Source organism: Felis catus, chromosome C1 (assembly GCF_018350175.1).
Source record: "Felis catus isolate Fca126 chromosome C1, F.catus_Fca126_mat1.0, whole genome shotgun sequence".
Taxonomy (NCBI): domain Eukaryota; kingdom Metazoa; phylum Chordata; class Mammalia; order Carnivora; family Felidae; genus Felis; species Felis catus.
The window spans coordinates 98,858,896-98,876,983 of record NC_058375.1 but is presented as its reverse complement, the minus strand read 5'-3'; the positions used below and the strand labels follow the sequence as shown (position 1 = coordinate 98,876,983).

General features: G+C 46.3%; 1 protein-coding gene and 2 long non-coding RNA genes across 5 annotated transcripts in view; 2 read left to right on the top strand and 1 right to left on the bottom strand.

The window, feature by feature from the left end:
* Positions 1–3,004, bottom strand: part of LOC109502550 — a 112,130-nt gene extending 109,126 nt beyond the window's left edge. For 2 of the 3 annotated variants that reach the window (XR_006582900.1, XR_006582901.1), the window contains exon 1: positions 2,382–3,004. This is a non-coding gene — a long non-coding RNA (uncharacterized LOC109502550). The remainder of the gene's footprint in view (positions 1–2,381) is intronic. The other variant, XR_006582899.1, reaches the window with a different exon arrangement.
* Positions 3,005–5,343: 2,339 nt separating this feature from the next.
* CASQ2 (calsequestrin 2) overlaps positions 5,344–18,088 on the top strand; it is a 63,881-nt gene continuing 51,136 nt past the window's right edge. Inside the window, exon 1 of the mRNA XM_011285085.4 lies at positions 5,344–5,862. Within this exon, the coding sequence (XP_011283387.1) occupies positions 5,629–5,862 (234 nt within the window). The 5' untranslated portion in view covers positions 5,344–5,628. The remainder of the gene's footprint in view (positions 5,863–18,088) is intronic.
* LOC123379013 lies at positions 9,750–16,822 on the top strand. The gene is made up of 3 exons (XR_006582902.1): positions 9,750–14,047; positions 14,799–15,019; positions 15,195–16,822. It is a non-coding gene; the product is annotated as an uncharacterized LOC123379013 (long non-coding RNA).

Here is an 18,088-nt window from a genome sequence, read left to right as displayed (position 1 = left end):
ATCTACCTTGCTCATTCATGTTCCAGAAAACTCAGTATTGTAAGGATGTCAGTTCTCCCCAAATTGATTTATACATTTGACACAATCAAAATCCTAATGAGCTTTTTTAACTTGATGAGCTCATTCTAAAGTTCACATGGAAATGAAAAGAACTTAGAAAAGACGAAACAACTTGAAAGAGGAGGTTGGAAGGTAACTACTCTGATTTCAAAACACTCCAAGCTACAATTATCAAGTCTATGTGGTATCGATATTTTAAAAAGATAAACAGATCAAAGGTACAAAACAGAGCCCAGTAATAGACTTATAGGTATACATAAAACTAATTTTTGACAAGGTGCAAAGGTAATTCAGTGGAGGACAGACTTTTTAAGTGGTGCAAAACCAATTGGATATCCTTATGCGTACACATACACAGAAAACACCACAAATTTGATATACTTCACACCATTACTTATTAAAAAATTAACTCAAATCACAGACCTAAATTTAAGGGTTTATGTATCAAAAAAACCCAAATGTCTACCAATATGGAATGGATAAACACACTGTGTATACTGATACAATATAACTCTAGTTGGCAATAAAAATGAGAGGTATTAATATATGCAACAACATGACCAAGTCTAAAAAAATAATTATGCTGAGTGGCAGAAGCCAGATTAAAAAAATAAAGAACAGATAATATGTGATTCCATACATTCTCGTAAACGACTGGCACAGGGTCTAGAAAGCTGGACAGATGAGAGTTTCTGTCCAATCTGCCTTTTAATGGCTGAATAAACTTTCAAGGATCACTCATTCTCTGATTCTCAGTTCCCCCCTTGTCAAATGGGGATAATTACACCTATAGTTAACCTCCCAGTGCCTCAGTTTACCCATCTGTTCAACGGGGATACTAAAATTACCAACTTCATAGCATTCAGACTAAATGAGTTAAATTTGTAAAATACTTTTTCTTTTAATTTTCTAAAGTTTACTTATTTATTTAGAGAGAGAAAGAGCACAAGCACGGAACAGAGAGAGAGGGAGAGGGAACCTCAAGCAGGCTCTGCACTGTCAACATAGAGCCTGATGTGGGGCTCAAACTCACAAACCATGAGATCATGACCTGAGCTGAAATCAAGAGTTGGACACTTAACCAACCGAGCCACCCAGGTGCCCCTGTAAAGTACTTTAAAATAAGGCCTAGCACAAATTAAGTGCTTCCAATTTACTTGACGACTATTTAGTGAGAACTGTGACAGGCCAGGCTGATTTTGAGGATTACTGTTAACAATAATATGCTACTATACGGCTACTTTAAGGCTCATTCTACCTGGGGGAAACAAATCCCCAGGGTAGAAATGTTTCCAAGGAGAACTATTGTGTAAGGTCAGTGAGTCAGCCAGGGGGCTACACTGGGCGCTTCCCTGACGACTTGTCATTGGTTACAACTTGGACTTATTACTGGTAAACTTTGGGGCTCTTTTTCAACCAGCACTGGTCTTTTTCTGCTCGGTGCTGTTTAGTAGGAGTTTCCTGGTGCTGGGCAGAAGGCTCCTGGGACGGCCTGAATTCAGGCCTGTTCCAATCCACCAGAGGAAGCCTGAGAGCGGGGAGCACCGGGCCCTAGACACAAGCGCTTCTGGGACTATCAGGCCAGCAGGCGGGCCACTGGCCCAGCCCAGTGGGAGGGAAGAACCGGATCAAAGAAAGAAAGATGCCATGCTCCGCTTTATCCACGGGGTGGAGTATTTTAGCCAAAAAAGGGACCTTTGGAGGCAGTGAAGTCCTGGGAGAAAGATAAGCCCGGACTTGTCCAGAGTCACGCCCATCAAACCCCCCTCCGCAGGCAGTCAGTCATCAAACTTCTCAAACCTGAGGGCTGTGCCAAGGCCTATCCTGGTAAAAGAAAATCCTCTACGAGCCTCAGCAAATTTAAAAATTTGAGAGCCAAAGAGGGACCAGGGGAGACCAGTGAGTCTGACCCTTCCCCCCACAAATGAGAAATATGAGGGCCAAAGAGGGGAGGGAGTCCTGACCGAGGTCGCACTGCCAGGCTGCGTCAGACCAGCCCCAAACCCAGGTCCCCCGGCCGCCTGTCGCCTGTCGAAGCTCTCACTGGGCTGCCTCCGGGTCGTTCAGACGGGGTCTCTGCCCTGTAGACCTTCCAGTGCAGGTGAGATCCCATCCACATGTTTCACTGGGAGGTGCAGTCTGAGCGCGGAAGAAGGGGGAGGCGGACACAGCCCTCTGCTGGTGGAGTCCCCCAGGTCTGGAGCATGGAGGCTCGCGCCCTCCCCCTGGGCAGCCTGCTCACGGCTCCCCTCTCTTCTGCTCCCACGTCCCCTCCCAGAGGAGCTTTCCTCAACCACCCGTCCAAAGGTGCCTCCACTTACCCACGGTCTCGGACTCTCCGTTGCTCTCCGTTGTTCTTCAGAGCATGTGCCTCTAGTTGCCCTTACGTACGCACACACCATGCGCGCACGCGCAGGCTGACACGCATGCGCGCACCTACACCTTCATGTGCTTGCGCATGCGTGCGCACACCCCGCGTTTACGTTTTGCTTGTTTGATCATCGTCTGTCGAGGTTATAAACTCACGTAACATCAGGTTAGCGACCAATCCCCAGTACCCAGAGAAGTGTCTGGTAAGTAGAAGATGCCCAATAAAAATATGATTAACAAATGGAGGGAAGACCATGGCTTCAAGTCCTGATTAATCTGTGAAATAATTATTGTAAAGATCAAATTAAATAATATATGCAAAATCACTCTGGCACCTGATGAGAATAAAGAATTGAAAGGGGTTAGATTAGATTAAAGGACTGTAGGTAGGGCCCTCTCACAAAGTGGAGAACTGGCAAGAACAACGGGCCTGCATTGTGATAATAATTAACATCTATTTGCATTTTTTTTGTTTGTTTTATCCCTTCCGGTTTAAACAAAACGAAACGAAAATACTGCTACAGGCACATAAGGGTACACACACTTCTGCACAATCACAAACTAGGAGTGTGTGTGTGTGGGGGGGGGGGGTGACACACTGACTGGGGCAGCAGCTAAAACCCGAATGAGAGGGCTGATTTCGTAGATACAAAATTGACTCAGAAATGTCCAGAAGCATTCCCTGTTTACAAAATGAATTAATTAAGGCTGGTGAGCAAGAATGCAAAGAAAAAACAAAAAGAGGAAAATAAAAGCAGCCAGAGAAATGACTGGTACCTAAAAAATAGACCGTGGACAGCAAGAAACCTGATTTCTACAACATGTGTCCTCGGGGCTGGGCTGTGAAGCCCCCAGTAGAGTCCAGGATTGGGGACTGGAACTTTCCACACTAGAGCTTCTCTCTGTTAACATGCAGTTGGTCAGAAGCCAGACTTGAAGGCTTAAACTACATTTTCCAAATGAATTTCTTTTCCTTGGTACTTTTTATCAGTTTCAAGTCAAGAAATTCAAAGACTCTGACTTTAAATATTTCCAAATTTTTCAGTAAAATTTTAAAAACTTTCATATTAAGAAAAGTGGGGCATATTCTAAATAAAGGTAACCACGTGAGATTGAGACAATGGGAACAGGTTTGGGAAACTGACCTGGAAAAGACAAGACATACATTGTTTCACTCGGAAATCTTGTTCCTGGGAAATTTTCTAAAGAAAGCAGAGATCTCTGGTGCTTGCCAATGACCTGGAAAGTTAACCACGCCTTAGAATGGCTATTTTTGGCTCCATTTTTAAAAGCAGAGAGAATTCACCTTTAGAAAGAACTGAAGGTTTTCACGTTTTCACTGATGGGTTCTCCAAGGTCCTGGCTTCCTGGACATGAAAGTGTCCTGACAGCTCCTTGTCACCCTACTTCTCAGCATAAGGCCCTCTGGATGTAGAGGAGGGGCCTGGTCTTCCTCGAGTAGGGTGACAAACCTCTTTTCCTTCAATCCTCTGTAAATGTTGTGCATGAGTGAGCCCTCACTCTTTCCAAAGCTGATTTTCCAACCAAAGGAAGACAAAACTTTGGTCCAAATTTTAAGAGCCATAGACCACTCTAAAGAGTGGAAAGACATGACTGGGCTGTTGTTTGACCAGAAAGGATGGTCGAGGAACCACTTAAGAAATTGCCCTGAGTCATAGTTAAAGCAGCCAGCAGCACCTGGAATCCTCACACTGGCAGTTAGGAAGGCTATTTCAGACAAGTTGCTGATCTCTCTGAATTTCAGTTAGCTCACCTGTGAAATGAGCGCTTATCAACTCTGCCCCAATTGCCTGCTTGGTTCAAGGAGAAAGTGGACCGGAAAGGATTCACAAACCACTATTATTAGAAACTGACAAGTCTTATAATAACCTGTGTTCCACCATCTCCAGTGAGAATGAAGTAAGTATAATAGCCACCACGCACCTGCTTTGTACAATGCTTTTCCATCTCTGTGTTCCAAACCTTACAATATAGTCATAATTATCCTCATGTGACAAGGCAGGGGGAGGAACTGAGAACCAGAGAGAGTGAGTGACGCTTCAAAGTGCATCCAGCCATTAAAAGGCAGAACGGGGATTGGAGCTGTCATCTGTCCAACTTCCAGGCTCTGTGTACCAGTCTGTCGTTAATGAAGAGGAAAGGGACAAAAATGATACATTAGGGGTTAAGGTAAAAAGAGAGATATAACAGAGATGGTCTGTCATAATCTAAGAGAGTTTAAGAGAGTTTCTGAGGAAGACTGTTGAACTTTTACTTTATTTAAAGTATTTTAAATTTATTTTAAAATGGAGATGGGTTTTCCTGGTGTCAGCAGTGTTCAGCTGTGGGCAGGGGTGGAAGGAGAGGAACTGAGGCCCCAGGGCGGGGGGTCTGACAGGGAGGGTGTCCCTGTATCCCTTGCCCAGTGCCTGTCAGGGCCATGTGAGCATGGCACAGAGGCCACCCGGGGCCCAGTTCCCAAGAAGAGAGGATGGGGGGCAGGGAAAGGCAGGTGCAGAACGTGAAGTCCGCCTGGACTGGACTGTGTGAGCAGTGAGTAGGTAGGGGGACAGGCAGCCCACCCAGAGGGGACAGGCTGACTTCTCTCCTTAATCGAACGATTCCGAGGCCTGGGTGGCCCTGTGTACACGCAGACATCTCCACTAGCTTGTCTCGTTTACGGTCCCATCTCTCTCCCCTCTCATCTTTTCTCCCTCCTTCTTGAGTTTCTCTTCCCTGACCTTGCTGTCCTCCTTATTCCTTGCGCACGAGTTCTCCTCTTTCCCTCCTGCCTCCTCCCTTGCTACCCCTCTGACAAACTGTATCAGCGAATCCCTCAACAGTGTCATATCTAACTTTTTTTTTTTATTCATTGCATGATTTATTTTTAGCCTGAGACAACTGCATCCTAAAAATGGAGTTCCTGATGAGACAGGGGCTGGGCCCAGTTATGCGAGGTATCTGGGGCCTGGCCCGGCCCGGCCCTCAGTCTCCGCACGCCTGTGTCCTGTGCCCAGGAGTGCTAGTAGCTGGAGCCCAGGCAGTGGAGAGTTGGTCCTCCGGGCCCAGGAGGGATAGAGAGGAGGGACCAAATCTGCCTCTCTGCTCTCCGCTTCTTGCAACCAGACCTCTGAGAGTCTTCCGGCCACTTTCCTGCCCTCAGTCCTTCTGGGAAAGTGAGACGAAAACTGTTCCCAGATGAAGAGAACGCACCTGTTCATCGTGGGGGTCTACCTGCTGTCCTCCTGCAGGGCAGAAGAGGGACTCAACTTCCCCACGTATGACGGCAAGGACCGCGTGGTAAGCCTCACTGAGAAGAACTTCAAGCAGGTTTTGAAGAAATACGACTTGCTCTGCCTCTACTACCACGAGCCCGTGTCTTCAGACAAAGTCGCGCAGAAACAGTTCCAACTGAAAGAAATTGTGCTGGAGGTAAGCAGGGGGCATGCTGACCACCTTGTGCCAGCAAGCACGGGCTGGCCAGCGGCCTGGGGATGTGGGAACGCAGGAGCGGAGACTGTGTCCTGAAGTCCGGCTGCATTTTAGTCTCATGTGAATCTGAAGATATTTTTGTTGCAAAGCTGGGGTGTGTGAACAACGCAGGGTGGGGCCTGACTCCTAAAATAGGGACAATCGAATGTGTTGCACAATGCATGGGTCCGATTTAAAATCTGTCCCATGATGGTCCTCTTGAGTTTTCAAGGGCAATAGTCCCAGCATCTATTTTTCTGAGATAATTTTAAAAGTTTGGTTAAGTGGCTTGGTGAAATGCAATTCAGAGACGATTTTGGTTTCATTCGGTGTGCTAACTCCCCACTCTCTGCTTCCTGAACTTTTGCCGCAATCCTGGAGAGACAGGAGGCTTTTGACCTTGCTTCTCTCCATGGGTCAGCCGGGGGATGTCACTAAGTGATCTTCGTCTTTTGTGATCTGGGTTCGGTCAACATTGCACAGTGTACATGTGTGAAGATCTTTAGCTGCACGTTTGCTAATTAACGGGAATTTTTTTTTTTTTTTTTTTGCCTCAGAAAGTTCTTGGTGTGAGTTCAGGGCAGATGCTGAAGTCAGTTCTTGTTTTATCTGCATTACATGGCCTGTCTGTTAAGCCTGGCACTGTGGGGCCCATCCTCTAATCCTTGGTGAGGGCTCCAGGGCCAATTCCTGCAGCGCCTCCTGGACAGTGTAAGGTCACTTACACTTCAGGAGCACCTGTGAGTGCCAGGAATTCTAGTAGTCACCAAGATCCCTTATCAGCCCCGTGCCCAGCCCAGGCACAGACCTGTGGAAAGAGACATTTGAGAATTACAGCAGCTTGTTAACTAGCACCTCAGAAAGCTCAGCTTAATCAAATATTGTGATTACGAGAGTTACCATGTATGAAACTCATATAGATTTGAATCTTAAAAAAAAAGATTCAAATAAACTCCATGAAAGCCATGTGACATATAGTCAAATATTTTGGATACTTTAAAAAGTACTTCAGAATCCTCAGTGTCTCCCGATCATCATACAAGCACCTATTCTCAGAGCACTTATATGTGGCGGTCTGGTCATTACAGAGAGCTCAGGTTGACAAAAAACTAAGCGTTTAGAAAATATCACCACTACCATTATCTTTTGTCTCAGGCTTATCCTGGGGGCTGCAAGTGGACGTTCATCTTGTGGGTTGCATGCAAAGAGAAAGCAGAAACAGTTTTTAGATCTTTGTGCTATCTATGGGAACATTGCAGGCTGGAAAAAAACCAGGACGTATAGCATAGCTGCTACTCAGCCCCTGAAATCCTCGCTCATATCATTGTCTCTGTCTCAAACTGCCATACTTAGTTATTGAGAGACTGAAAAAGTTAATTGAAGGCATAAAGATCCTACCCTGTATGCTCATCACTGTCTGGCAGCCTGGAACTCAAAAAGAATGCCAGTACAAGCAATGACTTCCCATTTCTGATGCCCCATCGTATTAAAACACACGTGCACACACACCTACACATGCACACACGTACACACACTCTCCCCCAAGAATGTATCTCCCGCAAAGACCTAGGGCCCTGAGAAGGCACTTTCCCCTGGGCTCACCATCCCTTCACGCCCCTTTGATCCAAGAGTGCCTGGCAGAGACCCATAGGACATAGTTGATGCCCTGCAGGGTGCTAAAGCTGAGGTGGGCATCCTTAGGGGAAAAGGACACAGAACTTGGGGTTGGGAGATCTAGATTTATATTCTGGCTTTGCCTTTCCTGAGCACATGACATAGGGCAGGTTGCTTAATTCCTCTGGGTCTCATTTTCTCATCTATAAATATAGAAAAAACCATCATACAGGCTTAAGAGATAATTATGTAACGATAATTAAGATTTAGTGAATGTTTACTGTTTACAGAGACGGTTCTAAGCACTTTGTATATGTTAGCTAGTTTAATCCTTACAGTATTTCTGTGACACAGGTACAGTTCCCATCCCCATTTTACAGGGGGATACTGAGGCACAGAGAAGGTAAGTTGCCCAGGGTCACCCAACTAGTGCAGGCAAAGGTGGTCTTAGCCCCTGCACTGCAATATTGCTAGAACCAAATGAGACAGTGTTCAGTTAGCTGCTAGATACTCTGTTGCGGATCGCTTTGAGTCTGCCTTAGAGTTGCTCTGCCGCGGGCCCAGACCTGGTGAGGCCAGCTGTATCACACTCACGGTTGAGAAGCGCATAGCCCTGGAGGGAGGCACTACTTATGCAGATGCCCCGACCAGGCAGGAGACCATGCTCCCTGAGTGAGGATGGAGGTGGGGGGTGAGAATGGAGGGAGGTTTTGGGGATGTTGGGGGTACCTGTCAGGTGCAGGCTCTTTCTCAGAGTCCAGGACAAAACTGATTCCATGAATCCCATGGGTAGAAAGAGAGTGACTTAAGCCTCTACATTTTCTTCATAGTCAAAACAGTTATTTTGTCCTCTGAATTCCCTGGACCTCAGACCTGCATGAAGGGAAGTACGCTGCCTGTTCCAGTGCAGTGGCTTTAGGGGGATAAGAGGCAAGGACGCAGCCCCCAGCCAATGTCCACAGGAAGTGAGGTCTCAGCCATGGGTGGACAGTGCAGGGGACAGTTGGCTCCTCTCCTCCAGCCAGTTCAGGAAGGTGGCTTCTGGTATCTCTGTGTCATAATTCGCCACAACCTAGTACTCAGGGACACATACACAACAGAAACACAGATTTCATGGGACAATACTGATTATTATTTGGAGAAATACTTGGGTTTTTAACAAAATTCTTTTGTCTTCTGTTTTATTCTTTCTGTTCGAGTCTATTCTGTTTGTCTTCATTAAAAAAAATATATATTGATTCCAACCTATTAAGTTGATTTCATTCTGCAGTTATTAGTTGCTATCCCCCAGCTGAAACACCTGAGACATCTTTAGGGATTAGGAGCTCATGACCTGTCATGTAAGGGCCACCCCATTCTGCTAAAAACCCAGAGGAACTATGGTCATGTGTATATTTTGCCCACCGTTCTAAGGGATGACAAGAAAAATGACCCAGAAACATCCCCCTCCACAGGGTGAGCAGGTCACTCCCTGACTCAGGGTCTTGAATGCTGATCAATCAGTCATTTGTCTGTTACTTAGAGGTTGGGTCTTGGGATAGATCCTGTGGACACAGGAAAATGAGACCCTCAGGTGGCTCTTGACCTATTATGGAAGAAGGGCAAATAAAAAACTATAGTGCAATGGGGTCACTGTTAAGAGTAGAGCAACTTAGAAGGTACTCCCAGAGCACAAAGAACAAGGGCCCTGCTTCCCAGGAGAGACACAGAAGGTATAACAAGGAAGAACTGGTTTGTGAAAACGAGGAAAATTTACCAGGCCAATAAGCAAGGGCTGGGGAGGGAACCGCAAGAGCAAGGATTCTGACAGCCCTCAGGGATCTTCCCACCCGATTTTCCTAAAATTTGCCCATGAGGGTCTCATTCCTTTAGGGGAGGATTTTTCTCCAAACACAGTTAAGCCCCTCTGAGAGTAGCAGTCCTTTAAAACGTTGCCAGTCACTTATACCTGCATCTGACCACGTTTGAGTCCCGTGCGGGAACAGGGTTTGACAAGAGGGAAGAGGAGTAGGGAAAGAATAGAAAGTCACTAAAAGCTTGGGCAGAAAAAGGGCAAATTAAATGTCACCAGGTGGGGCGCCTGGGTGGCGCAGTCGGTTAAGCGTCCGACTTCAGCCAGGTCACGATCTCACGGTCTGTGAGTTCGAGCCCCGCGTCAGGCTCTGGGCTGATGGCTCGGAGCCTGGAGCCTGTTTCCGATTCTGCGTCTCCCTCTCTCTCTGCCCCTCCCCTGTTCATGCTCTGTCTCTCTCTGTCCCAAAAATTAAAAAAATAAATAAATAAATAAATGTCACCAGGTGACACCGAGCTCAAACTTCTTTCCAGTTTGGCCGGGGTCTGGCTCTGGAGGGCACCGGAGGCAGTGCGTGGTAGCTAGTTCTATAGAGAAGTTCTGTAGAGGCTGGCTGAATGGATGCCATGTTCGATGAAACGTTCTCTTTGAACACCATCTAGATTGTTCTGAACCTTTACTTCATAGCCGTGGCTTTGTAGTGACAGGACTCAGGCAGCTGGGAATCCCGATTCCTGGTTGGGCATTTTATCCAGAAAATAGCACATGCTCACTTAGAAATGTTGGAATACATGGAAAAGGAAAAAGAAGGCAATAAAAGCATCCACCCAGAAAGCAACATGGTTCACGTTCTGATAGATTTCTCCCCCGTACTTTCTGTCTATATGTAAACGTACAGTTTTCAGTGGGTTTATACCAATTATACAGTTTTGTTTCCTGCTTTTTTCACTTCAGTACATTGTATTTCTGTGTCACGAAAGAGTTTAATATTCTTGACAAACAATGTTAAGGCTGGCCTAGCACTCCATGGTATATGACCATGCATATTCTTAAGATAAGTTGTCCACCATTTGGGGATGTTGACACAATTTTCAGTTTTAAAAATCTTTGTTGAGGTTTTCATTGTAGTGTTAATGAAAATTCTTTGATTCTTAGCGAGATGGAATGTTCCCATAAAATTATCTGCCATTTATATTTATTTCTCCCATGCATTATTTTTCGGTGCCTTTCCCCCATTTTCCTGTTGAGGTGTCAACACAACTATAAAGGGAGTTGCCATGCTGCATGCTGTTTCCTCCAGCGTCAGCCCAGACCATAACTGAGTTACACCACAGCAGCCAGATTCTGTTAGCCTCACCGGACTCAGGCACAGGAGGAGGACGTGCCCGGTGATTTTGATTCCTCCTTGTCCTTTTGTTTCTTGCTTCTACTTTTCCCTTGAAACTGCCATGCAAGTTACTGCTGCTATCACGCGCTCTAGAAAGGGTGTCACAGAAAGTCCTCCAACATCACCCATCTGTCTTGGGTCGAAATACTTGAGAAGTGGTGCGCTCTCACATGGGCTTCCGAGTCAGGTAGACCTGGGGCCCCGTTCCCAAGGAAGATGCCCCTCTGCGTTCGGGCTCCATGTTGGTGACGTAGAGACGGCGGCGGTGGCTTGGCAAGAGCACAGCTTCTGGCAAACAGGAAGTACTTCACAAATACCGGCAACTTGCAGTCTGCACTCCACTCTTGAGTCACGATTTTAGACGGCCCCAGCCTAACCCTATCACTTCACAGACTGAGGACACCAGGCCATTTTCAGAGAGCTCAGGATTTGTGACACGGTGCCATGTTGCTTTTTCGTAGGCAGCTAAGCCCCAGAGAGGACGAGTGGCTTGCCCATGATCACAGGTTCTTGAAGCACCCCCTCCCCATGTTCAGCTCTCCCTCTGCTCTCCCGGGCTTTGCCAAGTCCGTGCCTGATGCACTAAGCCTCTTCGCCAACACCGTTCATTAACTAGACCCCTTCCACATTTTCAGTCACAGTGCAGACACTCAGCCTACCGAGCCACCCAGGCACCCCTCATGTTCAAAGCTGATACTATTAAGTGTGTACATGTGTTTTGTGGGAGCATGCAAACAGGCCAACCCATAACCGATATATATTTATTGGATTAGGAGAAGCCTTGGGGGATCTTCTCAGGCAAGTTACTGAGCGATTTGGAACATGAAAATAAGTATCATGAATCCCTGAACAGAAATATTAATTCACCAAATACCCACTGCTCTTACCAGACTCTGAGTAACGTTAGCATGAATAAATGAACAAATGAGCCAGTGAACGAGTGATGAACGAGCTGTGCCTTCCTCATTGTGAACAGTTAAAACTGCTTCAGTTGCTGAGGGGGAGCTAGGTCCCTTAGGCAGTCCCTAGGGCAGGCAGCCCAGGGTCCTGCAGGAACAGCCACACCATCCTGGTAGTTTCATGCCAGGTTGACTTGGTATTCCTGTTATTTTCAACAGGCCTCAGCTGGGGTGTGAGGTCCGAGGCTGCTCCTCTGTGTCCCCCTCTGGGGACCTTCTCTTCTTCCTGCTTATGGAAGTCCAACTTCCACTCACCACATGAAAGTTGCTGCCATCCGCACACAACCTGCCCAATGGCTTTGTCCTGGGCCCTCTTAGATATTGATTGCAGGATGGTCACATAAAATTATTGGAAATGGCCTATCCACCAGGAAGAAGACAGCCTGTTGTTATGACCAATTTTCCAGGACTGGTAAGCAGATTATTTTCCAATAATTTTAGATGGTGACTCTGGCACAGATTATGCATGAGGCCCTGTGGGGGGGGGGGGGGGAGGCCGGTTCCACCATCTGTAGCAGAATCAAGGATCAGAATCCTGGGCCATGTCAGCCTCTGGGTTCTGCCACTATTTAAGCAAATCTCTTGCTGCTGCTGCTCTGAGTCTACCAAGATCCCTAACAGACCGAGCTCCCTTCTCTATTCAGAACCTAGTCTCCTAATCGATTTGCACATCGGTGAAATATCTTTGGCTGGGAGCACAACCTCTTCAGACCCGCCAGTGCGCCCAGAGTCATTGACGTGACTCTCGTGTGCGCTTTCTGAGCATGGCCGTCCCCTTACATCTGACCTCAGTTGAGGGAGCCATGCTCAGGAAAAGCAGACAACTGGAGTTCAGAGTGCCGAAATTCCCTGACACTTGCTTTTGGATCCAGGGCAAGTCACAGATGAGCCCCGCATTTTGCTCCTCTGCTAAACCAGTCACGTAGTTTCTATCAGTGAATGAGAAGACTTCAATGAAAGCAGGTGAATGGAAATTTCTCATAACGTTATAAGAAGCTGTACACGTAGCAGGTATTATTATTTGGTTATGCTGATTACTGTTTAGGAGGTTCATCTATGTAGGATGCCTAATTGAGGGTCTGAAATATATACCCAGTGCTTATCAACTGCTAATTCTCTTCACCTGTTGCTCGAAATTTAGACCGTGTTCTTGGCCGGTTGCAATAGGTCTCAACCTTGGCTGCATATTGGAATCACCACAGAATTGTTAAAAATACTGGTGCCTGGGTCTTCTCCCCCCAGATCCTGATTTCATTGATGATGAGGTAAGAGATGATATCTATGTACTACAGAATTTAAAAGCTCCCTGGGTGATTCTCGCGTGCAGCCAAGTTTACAGGCGCTTGAGACTTGATGCTCAAAATGTGGAACCCAGAGCAGTTCCAGTGACATCACCTGGGTGCTGGTTCCATTTAAATGGCATCTCCCAAGTGATTCATAGGCATGTTAAAGTTTCCAAAGCATAGTACTGGCCTCTTGGGTGAGAGAAATTTTCTAGATGACCAGAATCGTGTTGTAATTGCTTGACCCTTTGTCTCTTGCCTCTCTCCAGTGCTATTGGACCGGTTAGCACACCTCTTGTTTGAACTGCTGGGATAAGTTGGTTACTGGGGCTGTAGGGATTCAAATCTGCTCTGGGTCTCACCCAAGCCTCCCAGTGCACTCCCACTGTCCTCTCTGACAGTCAGTGATTCACACTTTGGACCTCCTTAAAAGGGGATGACTGGGCTCATGGGAAGCCTTACCCTACCTGAGAGGTTTCCCTTTGAGTTACAGGGTTTTCTAAGGTCAGATCAGAAAGTAATCTTCACTCAGGGTCCAGCATTTACCTTCAGAAAGACGAAAAACATCTATTGGATTGCTGTGTTGCATTGCCCTTTTCTGCCAAGAAATGACAAATCAAAGAACCCTAGAGAATAGGGGATACTAAGGTGTTACCATGTTTAACAGGAAACTATGAGAAAACTGGTTACAGCAAACTCGTGAGTGTTCTATAATGTGAAACTTAGCCCATGGCTCCCCAAAGAGAAACATTCACCCTTTCATTGATCCATCAAATATTCATACCCGCTTCCTTACAAAATGCAGATGGCATGGCCCCTTACAGCTAAGGAGATGTTCTTTCATTAATGCTAAGAACTCACCTTCAAAGAACTTTAGTTCTTTGCTTAAATGGCATCTTATGAAAGAAGTTATTTCCCTGACCTCCTACACAGATCACTCTCTGAGCACTCCTTTTGACCTGTCTTCCCTACTCTGTCTTTTCTCCATAGAGCTTGGCTGGCACGGTGCCCGATGTGTGACGCCCTTAGAGAATGTAAAATCCACAAAGGCAGAGGCAAAATGTTCTCTTCATTGCTGTATGCCAGCACCTACATTAGCATCTGACTCATGGTGGGCACTCAGCGGTGTTTGTTGAGTGAATGTTAAGTGAACAGAAGAGAAGGAGGAGAAGGGAGATAGCACTTGTTATGAATTTACCATGAAGTGTACCCAGTATGGGCGCTTTATATATGTTACTTTACTTAACTCTTAACAACATTTGTTCACATCATCTGCAAAGAACTGATCCTGAAAGTAGACTGCCCAAGGTCACAAAGCTATAAAATGGCAGAGCATGTATCAGGATTCGAATTCATGTCTGTTTGGTTCCAAATGACATGTTCCTTCTACTAAACCAAGGAACAGCTGAAAGGAATTGCTTTGTGTTTGTAAGCAAGGCCAACTTAAAAGGGGACAAGAGTCTTTAGCTTGTATTCTGGATTCTCACCCATGCTTGAGCAACATTTAATTGTACAATTGGATTATGTTGAACCAAAATGACCAGTGTGAGCAAATGGACTAATGCTTAGCACCTACTTGGGATTTAATAAAAATCCAGAAAACACTGGATGGATGGATGGATGGATGGATGGATGGATGGATGGATGGAAAGAGAGGGAAAGGCAAGCAATTATAAATGTGTTGCCTATATTGAAAATATATTTGTCCTTGATCTCTTTTTAACATGAAATTTATTCCAAAAAAGAATTGAGTGGAATAGTATAAAATTAGGTTGACTCTGTCAGATTCAGGGACCTGTTTGTCATCTTTGCTTAATCCCACTGACATAGGGGTAAAACTGATTTTTTTTTTTAAACCACAGGACTCTCAGTCCCAACTATATATCCAGCATGGGCAGAAACTTCTGGGCTCTGTGAGGCTGACCCTGCCTTCAAACCTATTTAGCACTGGCAAATGTCCCCATGATTGCATTCCTAAACCCCAGGAGAGGAAGGCAAAATTAAGTTGCTGGAGTCGAGTAAATCTACAGATGGAATGATGTGGGAACTGTGGGCAGAGAATAGCAACACACACAGGATTCAGGTATTTCTTCCAACTGTTCACTGCCCAAAAATGGCATTCTCCAAACTTGCACCTGCTGCCCTCTGTAAAACTGGATGAGGTCAGGCTTATTTTGGTTTGGCTTTGGGAACGAACCCTCACATAAAGCCAGTCCTCTCTCCCACGATGTATAACCATGCCCACTCTTAAATTGCAGATCTCCTTAGAGCCCAAGTGCCGCCCAAATATTTGATGAGAGTTTGCTGTGCACTTCCCAGGGGCAGATGTTGGAAAGACAGAAGCGCTATTATAAGATCATGGCTTGAGTTGACGACAGTGAAATTCTTCCTTCCATATAGAGATGGAATAGAGATTCACAAAATGGAAAACACACTGTTGACTCAGAACTTCTAAACCACTGGAAGTTTCTTCTCTCACTATGTTACTCAAGTCTGGCCATCAAATCCCTTAGGTAGACCTTCTCCCAAAGTTAAACATGTTTAAATGGAGACGTGAGATACCATGAAAGTCACCACTATAAAACTATCATAAGATAAAGCAGTAAAATAAAAAGTCAAAAATAAAATGTTTCAGAATCACTCGGCTTTTCTTTAAAAGCAGCAGCCCCGCTCTCCTGTAGTTTGAGTCTCAGTGGTTGGTGTGGAGGATTTTTGTATAATTGACAGCTCGGCCTTAGCATCTAAAATGACTTCTTCCACCAAGAAAGCCAGCCGTCCAGAGTACTGAGTCTGTACAAAAAAGCCTCAGAGGCTCCCTCTTCTGAAAACTGGATGTGATTTTATCCAGATAAGCCATTTCTGTTTGGACAGCCATGCAGGAAGGTGGCCAGTGCGCCATCTTGCAGCGTGCTGGGCTGGGCCGGCCAGACCCGCTTCTGAGTGCCCGCAGAGCCTGTTCCAGGAGTGCCTGCCTGCTGCCCGGTGCCCCACGCCAGACCGGCCTCTCCTCACCATCTGCTGTGTGCTGGGCATGGAGGCGGGCCAGGCAAGCCAACAGGTACTCCCTCACATGCTCACCTGCCTGTACCTCACACCGACACACACGGCCAAGTTGGCTCAGGACATCAAACGGATCTGACCACACTCACCCGATTTATTTATGAAGACAATGAGAGCATCCCCCAGACTCAAAGAAAAAAGTGGACACAACACATAAACGGGAGCCCTCAATATCCCCTGGCAGAGAAGCACACAGCTCGGAGTTAGACCCACCTGGTTGGAGTCCTTGCACTAGTCACTTCACTCCTCCAGCCTTCCTTTGTAAAATTAGAAACCGCAATACCTTCAGCACAGAGCTCTTACAAAGAGAAACAAGGGGATGTGTAAGGCGACTGACACATGTTTGGCGCACAACAAAGGGCTGTTCTTGAAACTATTGGGTACGTGAGAGCATGTTGCTGTCCCCACGCTTTGGATATCCATGCTATTTGTTGTCATTAGCAGATGCTAGCAGAACAGACACTGGTCAGACATTTGATACGGTTCAGCCAAGCAGCAACAGGCTTCTCTTCTGCTTTTCACCACGCGCTCTGGGAGCGACAAGTCAAAGAGCTCCTGGTCTGCTCATTGTTTTATCTTTAGGAAGCTTCTCCGTCAGCTGAAGCACCTCTTGCATTGTGTATGTGTTTGTTTGTTTTTGGATGAGGTGCACCAAACTATGGAAGTTTTAGTTAGAAAACGGCTGGTCTCTGGGGCCCCATTGGTTGAGCGTCCAACTTCAACTCAGGTCATGATCTCATGGCTCATGAGTTCGAGCCCTGCGTCAGGCTCTGTGATGACAGCTCAGAGCCTGGAGCCTGCTTCAGATTCTTGTCTCCCTCTCTCTCTGTCCCCCACCTCTTGTGCTCGTGCTCTCTCTCTCTCTCTCAAACATAAATAAAAACGTTAAAAAAAAATTTAAAAAGAAAAGGGCTGGTGTCTCTCTGGCTTCCAGAACATAGTGACTACTTTGTGGGACTCCCTTCTAAGGCAGGCTGAGGAGGGAGCTACCAGAAGAGGTCAGGTCCGGGACTGCCAGATGTCATTTTCACAGCCTCTGGGGCACAACAGAACCCCACCTAGAACAAGGTTAAAGGGCGTGGCCTGGTCCCATGTCAGTCAAAGCCATTTTTTAAAAAAAATTCCATTGCAGCAATGTTTTTAGTGTGAAAAGGGAAAAACCTGGCCTTTCTCATTCAGTCTGTATGGATATCGCAAGATGCTATGTGATAAAAGATTGTGATTATAGGTTAGAGACCATTGTAAGCCGTGGTTCTCAACGTGTGGGCCTGGGACCAGCAGCATCAGCGTCACCAGGGATGCATTTCTCGTCATGAATGCAAGTGCGTGTCACAAATCCCACCCCAGACCTGATGAGTCAAAAACTCTGAGGTGGGCCCAGGAAATCTGTGTTTTCACGAGACCTTCCTCCAAGTAATGCTGATGTGGGCTCGGATTCACTAACTACCAGCTCAATGTCATGGTGTTGCCCCAAGTGACTTTAGAGGGAACAAACCTTCCTTAAGCACTTGTTCCCATGTAACCTCTACAAGAATGAGATCTCATCTGTAGACTAGAAAGTTGAGATGGGAGAAGTTGGGACCTGCTCAGAGTCTCACAGCTGATGACTGGAGCCTGGGTTTCTCTAAGACCCAGGTGCAGGAGTAGAATGTAATGGGTGAGAGCCGGGGCTCCGGAGCCACGGTGTCAGGTCGGGAACCCAGCTATGTTACTTAAGCACTGTGTGGCCTTAGGCAAGTTGTTTGACCTCTCTATGCCTCCATTTCCTCATCTGCAAACTTCTACTCTTATGTGGGTTTGGGGAAGATTCAATAAGATAATTCATGCAAGGCCTTGGAGCATAGAACAAACACCCAATGGGTGATACTTTTATTATAGTTGCTATACTGCTCTCAACATGGTAGAGTGTAAAACACACAGCCTTGGCCCTTGGGTTTCTTCCCTGGCATTGACCGAAGTGAGAGCCTCACAGTGCCAATAAAACAGTCAACAGCCTCCCTCTTACCCCAATAATCAGAGGCCACCCATTCCAGCCCCAACAGGCCCCAATATTTACTTCACTCTCATAAAATAGCTGTTCCATTCCCTTGCC